The 15887-nt window shown below is 36.3% G+C and overlaps 1 protein-coding gene across 1 annotated transcript; it reads right to left on the reverse strand.

Annotated features, from left to right (window-relative positions):
• Positions 1–1090: 1090 nt before the first annotated feature.
• On the reverse strand, positions 1091–12569 carry LOC126485063 (uncharacterized). Its single transcript, XM_050108664.1, has 2 exons — positions 11960–12569; positions 1091–1098 (listed from the first exon to the last, which is right to left on the reverse strand). Exons 1-2 carry the CDS (start codon positions 12567–12569, stop codon positions 1091–1093), a joined length of 618 nt encoding a protein of 205 aa, XP_049964621.1.
• Positions 12570–15887: the final 3318 nt, after the last annotated feature.

Genomic DNA, 15887 nt, shown 5'->3' on the forward strand with positions numbered 1-15887 from the left:
ATCAGTTTAAATTTTTAACTTCATTTTGGTTGTGTGAAAGACAAGACTATTATAATAGTGCTTCATGTTTTAATATCATCTGACTGTAATTGTATAGAAATTTACCATTAACAGCTTAAATTAAGAGTGAGATATGTCCCTCTCTTACAAACTATACCTGTTCTTTGTGTCTGAAGCGACTATGAATAAAAGTGGTGGCTTTCAGACAATACTTCATGCAATTTATAGGTGTCCAGCAAACATTGCAGTTTACTTGAATGTCATATAGCTATTTTTATGTGATGTACTTTTTTGTATGGAAAAAAGAGACTGAACAAAGAAAAGAAACAGCATCTTCTGATTTTTGTGAATTTACTTTTGGTCAAATGATAGTTCCTGGAAATCTGTAGCATACCTACACTTTAAAATGTGAAAGCCGCAAAACATCCCACAACAGGAGATATTATAAGTGTTTGCAGTTTAGAATTCTTCTACAGTACCCAGTGTACATATATGAACTGGCAAATTATGTGTAATACTCAAACCTTTATGATTAGTATTACATCCTGCTAGTCTTGTTATTAAATTTCCTTTCTATCAACTCTGCTCATCACCTCGCATACAATAAATTCTTGCTGTTAGTAGCATAATACAGTAACAAAAGATAGGCTGTCTTCCATTACTGGTACTACTGATCTATCAGGAAACTGACAATAACCTTTTATTGTAACACTATCATTGTTCCCAGTTCACATATATACAACACACAGCACTAAAAAGTGACATCCAGTTACACGACTCTCTTGTCGAGGTAGACTATAAAACTCTACATGAAAAACTTCTGGCACTACAGTCATTATGCATGTAAGTTATTGAAAAGTAGGCCTATATGCATTTGATTAATATTGTTTACTTAGACCATCTGGCTACCAGAAATTTCCTAAATGTTAACTAATTCGTAAATTTCATCCTAGATTGTAAAGTATGGGCATTCTTACAAAGTTGCTGTTCTTCCTGTCAAGTATTAACAGAATTATTTTTTATGCTCTGATAAATATCTGTTGATTTTTCATTACAATCCAGTCTTTGTATGTTGACTCAATATATTAGATTAGTCTCCTGAAAAAGTATATAAACATATATGAAGAATTTTAATAGGCATAATACTATAAGAGGTGCTTAAGAAATTAGTTGTGAGAAGATCTCCTCTGTACCTTATTGGTGTAGCTGCCAAAGTTAAAATGCAACAAATGTGTTATGCATGGTTGGAATATATTTTAATATATTACACAATTCCATTTGTAGTGCTTCGACAAATCCAGTACAAGAAGAGGAGCAATACAAAATAGAATAATAAATCACTTTATTTTTCAGATTTTAGCCCAGGAAAGTGTTCTGACCCAAAGATATTTTTTTAAGAATTTTTTTCTTGAATGTGAACCATTTTATAATATAGTTATTTACTAGCTTCGTTGATGCTTGTGTACAATCTGTATAGTAACCATAATTTGGATTTGGGATTTGTAATCAAAATAAAGTTGTAAAGTATGAGTACATTTTATTTATTTTTGGCATAACACCTTATTTTGCATTTGAAACTACAGCAAATACTATTTTAACAGATTTACTTTTTGTCCTCTCTCTTTGTGCTATGAATGTGAATCAGATTGTCAAAGGTTAGAAAAGATGAAAGAGGATGAGGTAATGAAAGAAATATAGGTAGCATTAGAGAACCTGCAGGGACAACATGGATTTCTGTACTTGGAAACTGTAATAAGTAGAGCAATTTAATTAAAGCACACTGCTCCACCTGTGCTGAGGATTTATTTATAGTGGTATACAAAGTAAACATGTAGCTACAACACTATAAAAGATCTGCTTATAAACTCACCACATTACTATTAGTAATTTGTTCATACAAGAATCATCGCCGTTATATAAAACACTTTTAATGGAAGGTCTAGGCTCAAACCTGATTTCAGAGTTATAGACTGCTGCACATTTCTGAGAAATATAGAGAGAAAATAACAACAAAAATATTGTAATATCAAACATTTGACTCTCAGTCTGGAGCTCTGAGTGGGTGTTCTGTTTAAACAACAAGTGGACAAAATAAGACATTGAGAATGATGCAAATTCGACAGAAAATCTACACCACCTACAAATTATCTGATTATCTACATTAAAGACTACAGATTACTGTGACCAATATGAGGCCTCTGTTTTTACAGCATGCAAGTAACTATTATTCTCTGTCAATTATCAGTTTCATCAAATAATTTAAGACTAAGCAACTGTAGTAGAGAAACAGCAACTACTTAGTATAATTTGATTGAGCAGCTGCTTATTTCAAAGTAGTGTGTTTTCTGCTAATTTCCTTATGATAATTTATGGCATGTGAAAGCACAAATAGAAGGTGGAACTTTAATAATTGTTGTTGTTGTTGTTGTTAACCTGAGGTTGAAGAAAGGTTTGATGCTGCTCTTCAAGTTAATCTGACTGGTACATATTTCTTTCTTGCTACACCAAATGGTCCATTCTTCGCATCAAGTAATTTCATAAAGTTCTTTTCCCTGCAGTTCAATTCAGTACCTGTTCATTTGTTATCCTATCTATTCTTCTGTAGCAGTACATTTCAAATGCATCTATTCTCTGCTTGTCTGTACAGTTTACAATTTGTAGTCCACACTTTTTTTTTCTCAGAAATATATGCCCCAGATAAATACTACCAGAAAGGACTTCCTGACATTTAAAATTATACTCCAAATATTTTCTTTTTCAGAAGAGTTTTTTTTCTGCTGTAAGACTTAATTTAATATCTCAGTTATTTTGTAGCCCAAATAGATAATGCCACTGGTAATAGTTAAAGTGTTTATTTCTTCTCTATAATTTCCATACTGAATTTTTTTTATGGATTCATTCACTGCTTGCTCAGAGAACAGATTGAATAACATGGGGGATCGACTACAATACTATTACAGTCCCTTTCACATCTCCCTCAATTCCTATGGTTGCAGTATAGTTTCTGCAGAAGCTGTGGATAAGCTTTCATTTCCTACATTTTATCCCTTCTACTTCCTGAGTATCCCATCCTACATAGTCGAGAGCTTTTGCCAAATTTACAGATATTAAAAATGTGGATGCGCCTTTCTTTGGCCTACCTTCAAAGACTGTCTTGCATGCTAGTAAATTTCTCTGAAGCACAATCTGATCTAAATCGACATTGACGGACACACTCTACAAACAGCTCTGATACACATGGCAAGTGGTATTTCTCCCACTTCAATCACATATGGAGTGTGTAGCGGTTTGCCTGCTTTATTTTCTTCATTTATTGTCCTCAGTATTGATGTACTGCATTGCTACAGTGGCTGAAAAATGGGGTTTGTAATTTGTGCACTGACTATGGTAAATAGTGAAGCCTACACTTTCACAGTTCAGTTGCGTTTCATTGGTGTTTACTTTCACTTTTCACAACTCCCCCCCCCCCCCCCCCCCCCAAATACACAGTTAATATGGCCAACACACAATTGTTTAACTTTCCATAGGCCTCATCAACAGTCTCCAGGCAAACAGACACATACTGCTTCAATAGTTTACTGTTGAACATCCACAAGCAGTAAAAACATAACCACATGATTCACAGTTCTTTCGGAATAATCAGGTACTTATGGAACAGACACTGTCATTGCTTTAATACACAGCCTATTGGAGTAACACTTATTTCACTGTAAAGATGATGCATTGTCGTCTTTCTAAACAACATAGGTTTCTCGTCTGAAACTTGGGTGTGGAATGACTGTCTCATGACCAAAAATTGGGCCCTTGTATATCCTTAAAATAATAGGGGCATAAACTAAACACTGTTTGAAGTTAAATTTACAGAAATTGCAATTAAAACTTAACTCATAAAATTAACTGAATACATCGAACAATTCCATCTTTTTAACAGTTTCTTCTACTGCAAGGGTTAAGCTGAATTATTTCTTTAAATCATGAAATAAACAAATATAGTTATGCAAATAATACCTTTGACAAATCTGAAAAGAACTTGCTAACATGTTTTTGAATAGAGCTAAATAAATACTTTAAGATTACTTTTATTTCGTGTTCCAAATGTTTATAATTAGTATAGAATTTACATTTGTTTATACATCAACAACAGAATTAAGTTATGAAACAATTAATGATTTCACCCTATAATGAAAGATACTAACAAGTAAAGTCAAAATAAATTATAAAATCAATTACATACATAAAACTAAGCACAAAATCAGATCTGCTGTTATATTCTTTAACACTGAGGGCCAACCTTTCTCTTTTATGGAAATGCAGATTATACACATGGATCTTAAAAGAGAAAAAATGAATTTTAAGGAAGCAGATGGCAAAACAAGAGGGGAAGTAAAAATATCACAGCTTGCATCGTCACATCCTCCCCTCATTGGATTGACCAGATAGATAATGCAAATGGCTAACTGGGCAATTCAATGACCACAAGTGACACCAGAAATTGGGTTTAAAATCTACACAAAAAATATTACATAAGAAATCCTATCAAAAAGCATAGTACATATACTTTTCATATCTATACTTACATGAACTGGCCATACAAAAATCTCCACACAAAATATTTACAAACAGCATATTGTACATTTGCACAAAAGTCCACAATTTATACTTTTAATTATGCATCATCATCATGCATTGTCATAATTTGTGATGTCATTTTTTGGTTAAGTGAAGATTACCTTTAAAGATACGTATCATTTTAGACAAGTCCTGTCTTGCTTAACAAAAAATTAATCCTCAAAAGTAGCAAACTGTACATTGCAGTTCATGTTTGGACAAAAAATTTCACTTGCTCAATGTTTAGTAATTTTCACTAGCACTTTCACTTTCTCAATGAGCTTTTACACATTTTATCACCAAGTTGTTCCCGCCTTCAACAGGTCCAAGTGGCAGTTAATAAGGAAATGCGCTGCTATCTGTTTCCTTGGAGATGGTTCTCCTCCGCCACAGTACACGAAAAAACAAAAAAAAGAGAGAGAGAGAGACAAAATACCCTACTTTAGTGCACTTACTTTTACTTCTAACTAAGAAAAGATAAGTTTAACACTAATGGAAAATTACATCATAAATAAAGACATAGTTCTCATAACATTACAATAACTAGCACTAAATTTGACTATAGTACAAAAGGTGTGGACTAGAGAAATTTTTAAAATCAAATGCACGTTACACTACAAAACATTACTCTAAGCCATAACCGTCTGAAACTGGTTAAACTTGAAAGATTTTGGTTTATTTTCCATTTGCAAAATAGCAAAAACTCAAGATGTCCATTGCCTCCAGTAAAAACTCAAGATGAGCAGTAGCACAGATTTGTTAATCATTACATTATGAAAAAAGATTAGAGTCACCATCACATAACTTAATTACAATTCAGATCAAGATTGAGGGGATGGAAATTGTACCAAATCATGGCCCTATTTCTCCACTTTGAGTACTACTCTAATTGAAACAGGAAATTAAATCCTTACAAAATCTTACCAAACAGTTGACCTGTCACAAATATCCACATCAGTCAAGCACCACAGTTATCAGTTAATCAGCAAACTTATTGTTCTTCATTCCAGTATTGCCACTTTAAGCTCATAATTCCTCAGAACACAAATAGAAGTTTTCAGATAACATATAGATCCAATGATGCAGCATTACATTACTTGTACTGCACTCAAATATTGCTGCTTCTGTTAAGTTCTTATTCCCAGCTGTAGTGTCATGAATTGCACAATATAACCAGTACCCAATGTTGCCTAGTTCACAATTAGGTCATCATTACAGTTCACCACATTTGTTTGTATACAGTCATCTTCTGCATTGCTCAATCTTGGCTGTCAGCTCCATTATTTTATTTATATTTCTTACCTTGTTAGCTAGTGGAGTGCATTCTCAAAAAATGTCCCTACTGCAGAGACAGGCTCCCTAACCATTAAGATCCTAACATTATTCATTATTTTCTTATTTCATTATCTAATAAATAAACACCTGGTCTGCTTATCTAATGCAAAATTAACTCTACTGAAAAACACCCCACAGTAACAGATCCTTATGCTAAGGCAAACTTAACTCTCATTACCGATCAGATAAAAATCATCACTTATTTCACTGTATTGTAGCCTGAAGGGCAATATACATACAAATCTTGCTAATACATTCCACACACGTTACTCCAGGCAACTATGTTAAAAAGTTGTAATTCTTTAATGTTAGAAAATACTGTATCACGACACAGGTAGACAGTTACCTCACATATACTGATTGCACTGAACACAAACCCTTCTATTATACCACAGTTAATATTAAGATCTAGTATTCAAGATGGTTTTTTTGCTCCACATTGCCTCTGCTGCTGCACTAATGAGCTTATTACTTCAGACATTAATTTTCTTCCATACACGCAGACACCTTTCATTTCAGTTTACCTTACCTCTTTGTTTGACAAAAATTCTTTAGTCATGATATCAATTTACTTTCTTCCACCCTCTTACTCCCTTACTTATCACTAATATAATATAAAATATATAAATAATACTGGAGAAACCTTTTCTAAAGTCCGCAGCTCGTGGTCGTGCGGTAGTGTTCTCGCTTCCCACGCCCGGTTTCGATTCCCGGCGGGCTCAGGGATTTTCTCTGCCTCGTGATGACTGGGTGTTGTGTGCTGTCCTTGAGTTAGTTAGGTTTAAGTAGTTCTAAGTTCTAGGGGACTGATGACCATAGATGTTAAGTCCCATAGTGCTCAGAGCCATTTGAACCATTTTTTTTAACCTTTTCTAAAATATTCTTCTACTGAAGTATCCTACAGCACAAAATTACAAGAAAGTCGAACATAGAATGGTTCCGATTCACTTATAAACTACAGATAGGATAGGAGAAGAGTTTGACTGCCTCGGGAAACACGAAAAATGAGACAGACAGCTGGGGTAACCATTATCGCCACATAATGAATCCAACACAGAATGTTGAACACCCTATGTGCTAATTACACAAGGTATTAGTCCCGAATATTACATCAATGCCGAGATTTTGGATCACCAACAAACTGCACTCCAACAGACGTCCTGCCAATTCAACAATTAATAGTACCTCTTGTTTCACACTCTCTAATAGTGTGTGCTTTCAATTAATAAATGAGGTGTTGCGGCCCTCAACTACGTATCCACAGACTCAAGAGTTGAAATATTAAACGTTCTGGCTGGTTTTGCTGTCTAGGGGCTGGGATACGTAGTTGCCACATTACAAACCAAATACTGCTGAGTCTACAGTATACAATATGAATATACACATGAATCGGATGGTGAAAGGTTACTATCACTCGGCAACTGCGAATTTAACGTAGAAATTTATAAATGAAAGATTGCAATTAAATAAAATCTGCAGGTATTATCTTAATGGTGATGGTTAGTGTTGAACGTCCCATCGACAACGAGGTCATTAGAGACGGAGCGCAAGCTCGGGTTAGGGAAGGATTGGGAAGGAAATCGGCCGTGCCCTTTCAAAGGAACCATCCCGGCATTTGCCTGAAACGATTTAGGAAAATCACGGAAAACCTAAATCAGGATGGCCGGAGACGGGATTGAACCGTCGTCCTCCCGAATGCGAGTCCAGTATGCTAACCACTGCGCCACCTCGCTCGGTACTATCTTAATGACTTCAAATGATGAGTACGATAGTAGAAGTACTTTTGAGAATGTGGTATATTTCTGTGAAACACTGACTCTTGTCGATGGTCCAGCAATTAAATAAAATATAAGTTGAATAACAGGGAAACAACAGATTACTACTGCATGTAATTAGCTATGAACAACATAGCTCGCGAGATATACACATCTAAATGCACACTACATCTTCACTGTAGAAGCTACGAAAATCTCACAAGTGCACAAGTCGGCACTCCAAGTTATTTCTATCTGCCATGGCCATGCGCAAACCGCTCCACACTCTTCAAGTCTCTGCCACAACCGTGCGTCCGTCGCGCCGTCATGTCCAGCACTCCTGTTCTGGGTGACTATCCCTCCCGCTGCACTGTCCCGAACTCCCCCTCCATTCACTTTGGTAGTCACCTCCCTTACAATATAGTAACGAGCGCTGTGATTGGCGATAGCGCTTCCGTCATGTGTCCAAGCCAACGCACACTCACAAACATTTTGAAACACATTCGAAATACTGGATTTACAATTAAGTAACTTTAAATTAAATAAATATTCCTACTGCTGGACCATAAACACGTTCTAACACACATTATTAAATATATAATTCGCCTTCCTGCAATAATTTTTTCCGTCGCACTACGCACGCTCACTCGGATTTTCGCAAGAAGTATTGATCAACTGACATCAGTCTTTTGACCAAGTGCCTCGCAGAAATCGTGTCTGCCTCCGAATCCTGAGTTCCACCGTTTATTGTGACAAATCTGTCTACAACGGAAACCAAAAGCAGAAGCCCGTCCACATCCCACTTCCCAAAACCAACCAGGATCCTCGCTAAAGATCCCCTCCAGCGGAATACAATACTTTAGGAACAAAGTCACAAGGCAAACGACTGAATCACAGTAATTTATTTATTTATTTTATCCATCTTTCAGCACCTACATGCAATCGATGTCGTCAGAAGAGTTACAGCTATTTGTACATTATGTTTTACATACCAAAATATTACATAGTAAAAATATAGCAATGTTGTAAACTATTAGCTTACAACAGCCTCTACACCTAGATCCATACATAACAGTAAGCCATAATTTATCAGCATTAACATGCAATCAATGTTGTCAGAAGTATTATAGCTATTTGTACATTATGTTTCATATAGCAAAAATATTACATGGAAAAAAAAGATAGTGTTGTACCCTATTAGCTTATAGCTAGCTGCCTCTACATCCATAACTATACATAATAGTAAGCCTTAGTTTATCAATAAATTAGATCATCTTTACAACTATTCTGAAATTCTTCTACACTGTAGAAAGTATTTTTCTTCATCCACACTTTGGTTTTAGTTTTGAAAACATCCATTGAAACCAATTGAGCCTGTACGGGTTAAGTGTTGAATAAGTTTACGCCTATGTATTCATAGCTAGATTGGGTTTTCTTAAGCCTGGTTGTGGGTATATCAATCATATTTGTTTGATGAACTGATTTCCTTATAGTGTAGTGGTTTAAGTTTTCTTTTATGTTTAATAGGCAACAATATATGTAAAGAGATGGGACTGTGAGAATTTTTAAGTCTCTAAAATAAGGTCTACATGAGGTCTTGTTGTCAGTGATTCCGAACAAACTTCTAATTGCTTTCTTCTGCCAAGTGAAAATTTTTTTGGCTCCTGGAGAGTTACCCCACAAAAGAATGCCATATTGTAGATGGCAATGAAAGAAGGCATAGTATGACTGAAGCAATAAATCTTGTGTAACACATGTGTGTAGTTTGGCTAGTAGGTAGATAACTCGTGATAGCTTTCGACATAGATAATCTGTATGTGTGTCCCAAGTTAATTTTGAGTCAATGTGTATTCCTAGTAGTTTAACAGATGATAACTCCATGTTACTGTTTGATAAACTGAAGATTATCTTGACAGTCTTTTCATGGTTCATAGATAAGTCATTAGCTTTAAACCAGATATTAGATATTTTGAGACACTCTTCACTTTCCTCCTTCAGTATGTTTACATCCTTTCCATAATTAGCTAATGTTGTGTCATCAGCATAGAGGATAGATTTACAGGGTAAGTTGTTCGGAAAGTCATTTACAAACAATATAAATAGTAGAGGGCCAAGCACTGAGCCCTGAGGAACACCTCGTTTTATACTTAAAGTCTGTGACTGTTGGTCATTATGCTTCACTATTTGTTTTCTACTGCTGAGGTATGATTCAATTAGTGAGAGTTCCAAGTGTTTGATTCCATAGCAACACAGTTTATGTAATAATAATTTGTGGTTAACTGAGTCGAAAGCCTTACTCAAGTCAATTAGAATGGCTTCAGCAGATAATTCTGACTCAAATGCGCTTAGTACAAAAGAGATAAGGTTTTCAACTGCTTTGACTGTTGATAAGTTTGACCTGAATCCATACTGAGAATCATTTAATATATTATTGTCTGATAGGTGTATGCATATTTGCTGCAATATGCAATGTTCTATTATTTTTGAAAGAATAGGCACAAGTGAAATTGGTCTATAATTATTGATACAGGACTTGTCACCCTTTTTGTATAATGGTATGACAACTGTTTTTTTGAGACATTCTGGAAAGTGTCCACTCGAGAGCATCCAGTTTATCAGTATGCAAAGAGGGTATGTTATGAGATCTACAACTTTTTTAATTACATAGTTTGACAGGCCATACACATCTTCAGATCTAGAGTATCCTAATTTAGAGGTTGCTTTAATTATATCAGTTACTTGTACTTCTCTCCATTTACAAGCTGACACTATGTTTGTAATGTTTTGTTGAAAATTTCTGCCAGATATGGGGTGAGAAATAGGTGTATGTGTTGAATTGGAATTCTGGTTACTATGGGTTGGAAGGCTAAGGTGGGCAGAGTTGACAAAAAAGTGATTGAAATCATCAGCAGTGACGTTAGCAGCATTTGTGTTGTCTTTGTAGTTTATATCCATACCTAGCTCTGCTTTTATTACTTTCCATGCAGCCTTACATTTATTGTGTGATTTTTTAATGAAATCACCATTTGCCTTACACTTGGCTATTTTAATTTCAGATCTATATTTTCTTTTCAGGTTTTTGTAAGTTTCTTTATCTACTGCTCCCTTTTTGACCTTATCGTGACAAGTAATTACCAATAGTCTCAGTTTTTGTAATTGGGGTGAAAACCACTTCTGTAAAGTTGAGTGGCTAGGTTTCCTAACATTTTTGTTTTTTTTGTTTTTTAACCAGTGGACAGCATGTGTGGAAGATTTCAGAAATGATTTTGAGGAATGTGCTGAAGGCTTCATCAACATTTCTGGAGGAATGTATAACAGTATTCCAATCTATAGACTTAAGTTCTTCTCTATACTTGCTAATATTTGTATCTGTAGATAGTCTGACACACTGAGTTTGTTCCTCGTCTTCTTTTGGTTTTTTAGTAATTAGTTTCACCCGTATACCTCTATGGTCTGACAGGTAATCGACATTAAGTAAGCCTAGCTCAAAATCACATTTGTATACATTTGTTATTAGATTGTCAAGACAGGAGGAGTGCCTTGTAGGACTTTCATTAGCACAAAAGAGATTATAGGATGTTAACATATTTACTAAATTAACATTTCTGGCTGTCATTTTCCTAATGTCTATGTTTAGATCCCCAAAGATTAAAATTTTGTATTTAGTATATTTTTGTATACTGATCGCAAGTTTTTCTAAACGTTCCATAAATTGTTCTACATGACTTTCAGGAGTGTGATATAAAGACACAGTTATGAGCTGTATACTAGGTATAATAAAAGCAGCTGCTTCAAAAACACCTTTAGTGCATAGGTCACTAACTTCAAGAACAGAAAACTTTAGGTCTAGATCATTGCTAATATATATGGATGAACCCCCATAGGATTCACTGGGTCTGCAGAAGTATGTAGCTAATCTGAAACCTGATGGTACATACAGTTTTATATCCTCTTCCTTTAACCAATGTTCGTTTATACATAAAATCATTCTTTTATTACTTTTTAATAGTATACCAAGCTCATCAGCTTTATTTTTCAGAGACCTGACATTTAAGTGCAGAAATAAGATAGAGTTACTGTCACAGGAGGGGAGGAGTACAGTATTATGGGGCAATGGAGAACATTTAATTGTTTTTTCAGCCCTGGAATCTATGTTAGGTGGCGGTTGGACTTCCTTGGGATAAACCATAAAAAATCTTCATTTCTCTTAGGTAATTTTTTGGGTCTGTTTGAAACACAGTTGGAAGTTTGTTTCACTTTACTGTCCACAAGTTTTATAGGAACATGTTTTCCCAAATCATTTGGTGTCACTTCATCATGAGACAAAGATGATACTTTACTTACTGTGACTGGTCTATTCTTTTCTGCTACTCTTGAAGGTGATGGAGGAGGAGCTTGTACTGTTTCTGCTGTTGGTGAAGTTGGTTTAGTTGCTGCTGGTGGAGGAGTTGTTTCTGCTATTACTGGTAAAGGAGTTGGTTCTACTACTGCTGGTGTGGGAGATGGTGCTGCTGCTATAGGAACTAGTTCTACTGCTGGAGGAGTTGCTTCTGCTGTTGCTGATGGTGTTTCTTCTGCTATTTCTGGTGAAGTAGTTTGCGCTGTTACTGCAGGTGAGGGAGATGGTGTTACTGCTGTAGGAGCTGGTTCTAATGCTGGAGGAGTTACTTCTGCTGTTACTGAACGTGGTTCTTCTGACGCTGCTGTTGATTCCACTTCTGTTAGTGTTGCTTCTTTAGGTACTTCTGCTGCATTTTCTGTTACTGTATCTAATTCTGCATTAGTCACTCCTAGAGATATTTTCTGTGATGATGATACAGGTACCACTGATGATGTTGTTGGTAAGTATTGCAGTCTCTGAATAATTTCCATTAGCTTTAATGTAACAAGTTGCTTTCCAAGGCCATCTGCGTCCAATGGTATTAATATTAACAACAGAAACATTTCTATATTGTTTGCATATACTGGAAAAAAGTTCATTGGCGGCACTAATTTCCTTGTTTACACACGACCAGGACATCAAGTCGTACCTTTGTGGTATATTTACGAGGATAACGTTTGTATGACTTAGTTCAGATAAACACTTGTTTAATTCGCAACAGGCTTTAGATGTATCATTTTGATAAATGTCATTAGATCCACCAAAGAGGACAACAAAATCTTTCGAAGACAGCTTTTTTATTTCTTTAGAAAAAACTAGTTTTCTTATTTCTGAGAGGGGCGCCCCAGGCTTTACAAAGCTCATCGATTTCACATTTGAAGCTTTATTTATGCGTGAGACAATACCGCGGCTGTGGCTATCGCCTAAAATGTAAAGTTTTGGAACATGGACGGGAGTTTTAGACTGATGTTTTCTTTCGCACTCGCAACAGGCTACACCACTGTTTGTGTTTTTCCCGCACTTTCTACAAACATAAACAACAGAACTGTTATTAACAAAAGTTACAGTATCTTGAGGTAAAACGCTAAGCCTCTTTGCTTTTTTTTCATACTGTTCGTGTTCGTAATGTTTTATAACTGAAAACTCTTCCAGTAGAGCACTGATAACTTCGTCTTTGGTGTTTCTCATATTAGGTTTTTGGCCTAAGTCGCCTTTGAAACAGCTATTGCAGAACCATAGTTTCCTTTGAGGACTGACATTAACACACGAATAATGAAAAACCGTTTTACAATTTAAGCACATTATACCTTTTACAACACGTTTCTTGCAATGGCATGTTGTATCAGAGTTCACCATTTCCCACGAATGAGTCGAAGTACTTGCTGGATGAGATGCCTGATTATAACATTTTCCTGTTACCAGGTTTTTTTTTGGCGTCTACTTTTGCGATAATATAACATGGCATACATGTACTGTCATAATACACACAGAATTTGTTGCATATCGAACACTTTTCCTCGTTATTTTTTGACTTTTGTACGGAACTAACATACTCCCGATCTACACTAGGCGCCAAATTCCCATAAGTTCTATTTAATTGACTTTAATAAATCCTTCCTACCTCCACGCATAAAAAAATGTGTGCACACACAGTTACAATTTTAATGCCCTTCAAATTGACCACTAAATTCTTTGCCACACTCTTATACAAAGCATAAATCAATACGTATTAAATTCACAAGGTCACTGACCTTTACACACCCTCAGTGCCTAAACTTCCCCCTCTTGCACACGTACAGTGCCACAATAAACTAACAAATTACTACTGAATCCCCAAGTAAAACATATAAAATATCCCTCAAAAATTCCTACCACTAATTACTAATCAGAACAGCTTTTCATTTCTCCCCTTTCTCTATATACAGTCTCAACTCTCACGTTTCTTAGACCCAAAGGTTTTCCTGAGACAGGGTATTTTAAACGGTATGCTTTTGGGCGAGGGCACTCTGCCACAAAAAATGGTCCATGGTATAACTTGAATAATTTCTTAATCTCCCCGTACACTTCGCTGGAACACTCTTTGGTGGTGTACAAGCACTTTGTCCCCCACTTTGTATCATCGGTTTCTATATCCCATCGTGTCGCCTTTTCCTTTCAGCAGCTAACTTTTTCATGCGGGCCGTTACTGCCTGCTCTCTTTGAGCAGCCGATTCAGCTTTGCTCAGCGGGAATTCTACCGTTTCTATGAGTAGGAACTTTGGTCTCACCCTGGTGATGACTTCCAAAGGTGAGTACCCCATAGCCTTACTTTTGATGCTGTTGAGTGTGTCCTCAAACACGCTCACGTACTCCATCCACTTTTAAAGACGATTGTTGGCATAGTCCTACATAAACGTCCTACTTCCCACACAGACCATTCACACAGGTTGCTCGCTGGGTGGTAGATGGATATACAGACATTTGTACACCATGGTCGTCCATGAACGTTTTCCAGTCGTTCGAAGTAAACTGTGATCCATTGTCAGACAACAGCCTTACTGGTTTTACAATATTCTTGAAGAAATCCTTCTCCAGTTTGGTGATCAGAGTTTTAGTATTTGCTTTCCATATCAGATGCAGTTTAATGAAGTTAGAGATCACATCCACCACAACAATGATGTACTTCATGCCGCCATGTCCTGTGGGTAGTGGGTCAAAATTGTCCATCGACTAGCTTTTCCTGAAATAGTTCACAACCTATTCCATAGTCTGAACTGTCCGACGCTAAACAGAAAGGGAGATTCATACCTGGGTAGTACAAGATCTTGTTGTTGTTGTTGACTTCAGTCCTGAGACTGGTTTGATGCAGCTCTCCATGCTACTCTATCCTGTGCAAGCTTCTTCATCTCCCAGTACTTACTGTAACCTACATCCTTCTGAATCTGCTTAGTGTATTCATCTCTTGGTCTCCCTCTACGATTTGACGCTCCCCTCCAGTGCTAAATTGGTGATCCCTTGATGCCTGAGAACATGTCCTACCAACCGATCCCTTCTTCTAGTCAAGTTGTGCCACAAACTCCTCAACTCCCCAATTCTATTCAATACTTCCTCATTAGTTATGTGATCTACCCATCTAATCTTCAGCATTCTTCTGTAGCACCACATTTCGAAAGCTTCTATTCTCTTCTTGTCCAAACTACATGGCTACACTCCATACAAATACTTTCAGAAACGACTTCCTGACACTTAAATCTATACTCGATGTTAACAAATTTCTCTTCTTCAGAAACGCTTTCCTTGCCATTGCCAGTCTACATTTTATATCCTCTCTACTTCGACCATCATCAGTTATTTTGCTCCCCAAGTAGCAAAACTCCTTTACTACTTTAAGTGTCTCATTTCCTAATCTAATTCCCTCAGCATCACCCTACTTAATTCGACTACATTCCATTATCCTCGTTTTGCTTTTGTTAATGTTCATCTTATACTCTCCTTTCAAGACACTGTCCATTCCGTTCAACTGCTCTTCCAAGTTCTTTGCTGTCTCTGACAGAATTACAATGTCATCGGCGAACCTCAAGTTTTTATTTCTTCTCCATGGATTTAAATACCTATTCCGAATTTTTGTTTTGTTTCCTTTACTGCCTGCTCAATATACAGATTGAATAACATCGGGGACAGGCTACAACCCTGTCTCACTCCCTTCCCAACCGCTGCTTCCCTTTCTTACTATTGCACAATTTATCTTTTATACCCTGGAATTCTGTTTCACATTCCTCGGTCCAACTTCAAGCTGCATTTTTCTTTAACGATTTGCATAAATTCTGAAT

The sequence above is a fragment of the Schistocerca serialis genome, chromosome 6 (assembly GCF_023864345.2).
Source record: "Schistocerca serialis cubense isolate TAMUIC-IGC-003099 chromosome 6, iqSchSeri2.2, whole genome shotgun sequence".
Taxonomy (NCBI): domain Eukaryota; kingdom Metazoa; phylum Arthropoda; class Insecta; order Orthoptera; family Acrididae; genus Schistocerca; species Schistocerca serialis.